Source organism: Polypterus senegalus, chromosome 3 (assembly GCF_016835505.1).
Source record: "Polypterus senegalus isolate Bchr_013 chromosome 3, ASM1683550v1, whole genome shotgun sequence".
In the NCBI taxonomy this organism is placed as follows: Eukaryota; Metazoa; Chordata; class Cladistia; order Polypteriformes; family Polypteridae; genus Polypterus; species Polypterus senegalus.
Window position 1 is genome coordinate 62,695,288 of NC_053156.1, and position 7,037 is coordinate 62,702,324.

Sequence of the window (7,037 nt, forward strand, 5' to 3'; positions counted from 1 at the left end):
ACAAACAATCTGAGTTATTTAAAAACAATATTAATACGCTTAGTAAAACTCCTTTTCTGCTGCACTAGTGAATCTCAAGAATTAAAGCTGATCTTCTAATCGTAAAGGAATACTGGAGGTCACTGCAGCATGTCTGTCGTCAGTACAATTGGTTCCCAGCCTATGTCTTGTCATGGAGGTTGCATATAACAGACATGCACCTTATGCTCCAATTGGTGACTTGGCATCTCATTAACATAATATATTAATATATTCTCACTGAGGTGCTACAAATGCGATCGCAGCGCCCTCCCACCTCCATTCAGTTACTTTGATCGACTCTTAGCTGTCGAGTTGAGTAACGCTATTTTAATTTTATATCGCTTCTGCACCGCTTCATAAACACCAAGCCGCTTCTAAAATGGTAAGTTGCAGCCTCTTCGTCATTCTGAGTTATTATGGATACTCAAGGAATGGTCGAAAACAGCTGGTCAGGACGGGATGCGGAGAGTCACTGGGACTGAGTATGCGCAGGGGGTGGGAGCTGCTTGTCAAATTACCGTTACATTGATGGAGAATAGACGTGTGAACTCTGCTGGAATCCGCCAAAGTAACTACAGCATCGGTCATCTGTAGCCGTTTCTCTCCTAATACCGAAAGCGGATTAAGAGAGATTTACCGCAGCGCTAAAGTCGGGACTACTTTCTAACCGTAGACTCCCTCCCTGATCGATCTCCATTTTCCTTCCGCAATGCGTGTTTTCCCGCCCTGCGCGCAAAGCGGTCCCAGAGCATCCCGAGCGCGCGGCTTGTGCTCCGCCTGCCTTCCTTCGCATATGGCAAGGCATCGTTGTTAGCCATTGACACGGAAAAGTCAACTTACGTGGCAGAGTGACCGAGTACAGGCTTCGTGACTTTATAGGAAAGTGTTACTGGGTGTGGTGGAGCTTTTGAGTGTGCTCCACAGTGCGAGGAGCCGTCCTAAGAGCCTTGAGCCATTATTAAGATTTTTTCCCTTAATATAACTGTGATGGTTATGCCACAACGTGATGAAACTGATTAAGGTGAAAAGAACTCGGTGAAAGAATTGGAAGAAGAAATACGTAGACTTACACCACTCTGGTTAAATGGTAACTCTTAACAACTCCATGCAGCATAGTTTAAATTCATATCATTTGCTAAAATACGTGGTTTAGACAGGTTTCTATTTTTGGAATTGCTTACCGAAAGTACCCGGACAGGCAGTGAAGTGTGTGTGGCTCGTCACTGCCCCTTCTGTCTTATTACATATTCACAATCTCCACTGGTGCGTTCCGTAAAATGAAACCGGAGTCTGAAATTCAACTTTAATCTGGTGACCTGAGTTTAAGTAAGGTGGGCGATTTGGATTTTCGGGTTGTGTAACTTAAGTGTAAAATTTTCATGTTTTTTCTAGCTTCCTTTGCAACCTAACAATGACCTAAAATATGCAATTATATGGATTGGGATCCCGACCACGCCGAAATTGTACCTGCCTTGCTTCATCCGCTGCATGGACTAGCTTTTCCTCACCGTGAATATCTGATGGAAGCATCAGCTTTAAAGATAACTTACGTCGACGTGTTCGAGGCCTGGTGCCCTGCCTTACGGCAACAGTTGCTAAGTGAACCTGGCGAGTCTTCTTACAGGTTATTGATTCAGGTTGTCCACGTGTGGCAGTCCTCCCAGCCAGTGATGTGATGTGAATATCAATATATTTATTTGTTTAGTGGGGAGTAATCATACAGTCTGTTTGGAATATTACATAAATCAATACTGCAGATCATTCATAAATCAAACTTCTTGTGAATAATACAATATTAAGAATTAGTTAAATACTGACTGAGAGCTGCCTACCTTCAATAGATCTACATGCATCTGCTAGAAAAAAATAAGATTAATTTCCATGTGTGTTCCAAAGTTCCATGCCATAAAAATAAAAAGAGATTCTCAGTGTTCACTTTCTCTTAGCTTTTAAAAGATATTTATATGTTTCTGCATTAAACAGCTTTTGCTGCATTGTGTTGCCCTGCTTTTCAGATAAATGTGTTTATCTAGTAACATATAAAATGCCATATTGAATTTTTATCTGACTTCAGTTATTTCACAGCTGTTAGATTACTGAGTACAGTACCACAGTAGTTCAGTGGCTAGTTGCCGCATGGTCTTAAAGACCTGCCTTTGTGCTCTGTTGGGTCATTGGCTATAAGCATAGCGTTTGCAAATTCCACTCTTTTTTGCCCCGGTTTTCTCTGGGAATTCCAGTTTCCTCCTTCTTTGTAAAGTGATACACATTAGACTAATTGGTGGCTTTAAAATGGTTCAGTATGAGTGTGTGTGTGATGGTTTGGTATATTATGCAGAGTTGGTTCAATCTGTATGCTGCTGGGATAAGTTGCAACACCCTGTCTCCAGGTAATGGGGAAAGGTCTTTAAACTGAAGAGAAAGTGACCATTAGTAAACTCACCTAGTATACTGTTTAACCATGGTAAAAAAAAAAAACAGGAACTAAAGCCTGGTCATCTATAAATTTGCATTTCTTTAGTCATGTTGGACTAAATGAGTCATTGTTCCCCACCAATGAGGAGAGCTAGTGGTTATGAATCACTTTAAATTAGTATTTTAAGTATCCACATTGGGGAAACGGGGAGCAGATGGTGGCAAATCGTATAAATATAATTTTGTTTAGTCAGAGTTACAAAGATGTTATCATTTTTTTATTTTTGGACCACGTCATACGGTGAGGATTTCTGTCAAGTGTTAAATTGCCATCAGAGTTGGACGACTAAAAAAGAAAAAAACTGGTTCATCCCAGTAATGGCTTCTTTGTCCAGCTTGATGGCAATGAAATTTAAGAGTGAGAATTGCTGAATACTAATGAGAGATTCTCTCTTGAATTCGTTCTGGTTAGATTTACAGAAAATTCAACCCATGCCATTTCTAGCCTGGTGCGTTTAGTACTGTCGTTTACATATTTCTCTTTTGAGACTGGTTTTTCAATATGTGATACATACTGAAATACTGCCTTTTGATGGCAATGGTCAAGCTGTTAGGTATGAAACCAATACCCTCTCTCACTTGCCGCAGAATAAGCACAATACTGGGAGCAGGCAGGTTTTTCCCAGTACACCAGTTTGCACAATCCTAAATTTATATAAAATACGCTGAATTTTATATCACATGTGATTTATTATAAATTGTTGCTATCATCTACCTGCCCTTAGCTGGCTTTTAGGGATGCAAAAGCAGAACTGAAAAGGATGTACTTGAGTAAAGTAATACAATGTTATCACATTTATTTATCTATATTTTATAGTGATATAATGTAACCTCTCCAGTGGCTGTCCTAAAGTATTTTATTTTTGTATAACAGTCAAGTTATACAAGTGTCTGTTCTTAGTAATGAACACAGAATTACATCTCCAGAGGATTTCTTACTTACTGCCTATCCTAGAGTACCATGCAGCAGTTTTGTATATAATTCTGGAACAAATATCACAGAAAAGCCAAGGTAGCTGACCAGGAGATACTCTATCCTAGTATGACACATGCTGGTTAATAAATCTATCTTCTAATTAAAGTCCGCTTGAAAATATTGTGCAAATTGGTACATCCTTTTGAGCAATGGGAATGGACATTCTTATTAATGAAAGTTGATTTGATAGTATTGCTTTCTTGCTCTACCATGATTTGAACTGAGTAATATTTTTTATACATAATGTCTTAATCCTGAACTCAGCCTCTACTTTCTCTTGACCTCTGTAGCGTGAATGCATCTCCATCCATGTTGGACAGGCTGGTGTCCAGATCGGCAATGCCTGTTGGGAGTTGTACTGCTTGGAGCATGGCATCCAGCCAGATGGGCAGATGCCCAGTGATAAAACCATTGGAGGCGGGGATGACTCCTTTAACACTTTCTTCAGTGAGACAGGAGCTGGAAAACATGTCCCCAGGGCAGTGTTTGTGGATCTGGAGCCAACAGTAATTGGTAAGTCAAGTTAGGTACTGAGGAAAATCTCTGGGAGCCTAGTTTTCTTGCCACAAAGTATCTTAACAGTCATTTTTTCTGCTTTACAGATGAGGTGCGTACAGGAACCTACAGGCAGCTTTTTCACCCCGAGCAGTTAATCACTGGGAAAGAAGATGCAGCCAACAATTATGCTAGAGGGCATTACACCATCGGCAAAGAGATCATTGATTTGGTGTTGGACAGGATTCGCAAACTGGTTAGTTTCATTGATGCTGGATTTTCTCTGTTGGTTTCTAATTGTATACTATACAGGATTATAATTCTAAGCTTTTTCTTTATAGGCTGACCAGTGCACAGGTCTCCAGGGCTTCCTTGTCTTCCATAGTTTTGGTGGTGGCACTGGTTCTGGTTTCACTTCACTGCTGATGGAACGTCTCTCTGTTGACTATGGGAAGAAATCTAAGCTGGAATTCTCCATCTATCCTGCTCCTCAAGTATCCACAGCAGTTGTAGAGCCCTATAATTCCATCCTGACCACCCACACCACTCTTGAGCACTCAGACTGTGCCTTCATGGTAGACAATGAAGCTATCTATGACATTTGCCGCAGGAACCTTGACATTGAGCGCCCCACCTACACCAATCTGAACCGACTCATCAGCCAAATTGTGTCATCCATCACAGCTTCTCTGCGCTTTGATGGGGCTCTGAATGTTGATCTGACAGAGTTCCAGACAAACTTGGTGCCCTACCCTCGTATCCACTTCCCTCTAGCTACCTATGCCCCAGTCATTTCTGCTGAGAAAGCCTATCATGAACAACTTTCAGTGGCTGAGATTACCAATGCCTGCTTTGAGCCAGCCAACCAGATGGTCAAATGTGACCCTCGCCATGGCAAATACATGGCCTGCTGCCTGCTGTACCGTGGTGATGTTGTGCCCAAAGATGTCAATGCTGCTATTGCTACAATCAAAACAAAGCGCACCATCCAATTTGTGGACTGGTGTCCTACTGGTTTCAAGGTGGGCATCAACTACCAGCCCCCTACTGTAGTACCCGGGGGTGATCTTGCAAAAGTTCAGAGGGCAGTGTGCATGCTAAGCAACACGACTGCTATTGCTGAGGCTTGGGCACGTCTTGATCACAAATTTGACTTAATGTACGCCAAGCGTGCTTTTGTCCACTGGTATGTTGGGGAAGGAATGGAGGAAGGGGAGTTCTCTGAGGCACGTGAAGACATGGCCGCCTTGGAGAAAGACTACGAGGAAGTAGGGGTTGATTCAATTGAAGGAGAGGGTGAGGAGGAGGGAGAGGAATATTAAAGTTAATTAGTTGTGTTTTTAGTGATTGTTTAGCCCACCTGCATTTTCTCACACTAGTGAGTGTTTGTTTCATCTGCAGTCTGGCACGTAGTCATTAAATCTGAAAGGGTGAGAAGTCTGTGTTTGGGGAAATGCATCTTTATAAGATTGTGATTCCTTTAACCTTGTGGCGAGTGACTATCTTACTTTTGCCTGGTTTGTCTGTTATTTAAAATAAATTCATTGGAAGGCATTAAACTCTGTTGGTGTCCTGAATGTTTATTCTTTGAGGCAGGTCTTGTGTTCACCATCTCAGTTTCTGACAGTTTAACTTTGGTGTGAGGAGTGTGCTTTATTGGACTGTAAGCCTGCTAAGAATTCTCCTGGATGCATATTAACCATTAATAACTGACAACTATGTAGGTGAAAGATATGTGGTGTTTTCTTTCAGTAAGTCTTCTTCTTTCAGCTGCTTCCATTAGGGGTCGCCACAGCGGATCATCTTCTCCCATATAGTCCTGTCTTCTGCATCTTGTTCTGTCACACCCATCACCTGCATGTCCTCTCTCACCTCGCCTTTCTGACTTTGTCTCCCAACCGTCCAACTTGAGCTGACCCTCTAATGTACTCATTTCTAATCATATATATATTCTTGTCACACCCAATGCAAATCTTAGCATCGTTAACTCTGCTACCTCCATCTCTTATCTCCTGCTTTCTGGTCAGTGCCACTATGCACCTCTATTTTTATTATAGTTCAATGCCATTTTTATTTGTGGTGTTCACACTGCAGATCTAACAGTCTTCTCCTGGCTAGTTTTTGGAAGCAGTGTATAGCTAGTGCCCAGTTCCTGTTTTGGGTGGCACAGAAGTACAGTAAGTAGCATAGATCCAGCATTCTGAAAAGCACAGAAATGTGATTTTTACATTTATAATATATTACTAAATATTTGTATTTTCGCTATAGGTTTAAATCTGTAACTCTATTGTTGTTTTCCTGTTAACATGCATTTTCTGTGTAGTTTACCCCCATAATTGCATCAGAGCACCGAGTGCTGAAAGGCTGTAACAACTTCAGTGTCAGATCCATTAATATGCTCATTAGTAAATAATGGATTAAATAACCAGAACAGCTAGAAATGAATGAAAATCCAGATGATAACGAACATTTTAAAAAATACGAAATTATACCCCTGTAACATACCTAAATGTGTGGTATATTCTATTAAAAATGTACTAAAGTTAGTTTTCTAAAGTCTACATGGACTCCAAAACATAGAAACTGGTAAATAACAACGTGCTTAGTTAGGTTAGGATTCCAATTAAACACAAAAGATAGTTGGACCAACAACCTGCAGCCACAAGGGGTCAAGAAAGACTGAGCTTGAGAACCACCGCCTTACCACTTGTCCTTACACAATTCTCCTGCTGTCTGTCTGTCTGCCTCCTAGTACACTGATTTTCCTTCTTTATCCCTAAAGACATACTGTATGTGTTAGGTTCATTCATGCTTTCAGATTGTTTCCAGTACAAGTGTAGATGAGCCCTGCCATGGAGTTACAGCTTGTCCAGGTCTGCTTCCGCCTTATGCCTTGAATTACCTTAAGTTCATTAGGTGTCAGGATGTGCTGTAATAAAAGCGCAGGCCCTGTTTTGTTTCAGGAATCAATCAAATCAAGAAAAATGGTCAATTGAGGCTCAGTACATCTTGGCAAAGCTAAAGAAACTAAACATATTATATATTTGCTATATTTATAAATGACCAGAGC

General features: G+C 41.0%; 1 protein-coding gene across 1 annotated transcript; it reads left to right on the forward strand.

Moving 5' to 3' along the window:
* Window positions 1–297: 297 nt before the first annotated feature.
* On the forward strand, window positions 298–5,529 carry LOC120525209 (tubulin alpha-1B chain). Its single transcript, XM_039747319.1, has 4 exons — window positions 298–403; window positions 3,763–3,985; window positions 4,075–4,223; window positions 4,309–5,529. Exons 1-4 carry the CDS (start codon window positions 401–403, stop codon window positions 5,287–5,289), a joined length of 1,356 nt encoding a protein of 451 aa, XP_039603253.1. The 5' UTR covers window positions 298–400; the 3' UTR covers window positions 5,290–5,529.
* The last annotated feature ends 1,508 nt before the right edge of the window (window positions 5,530–7,037 follow it).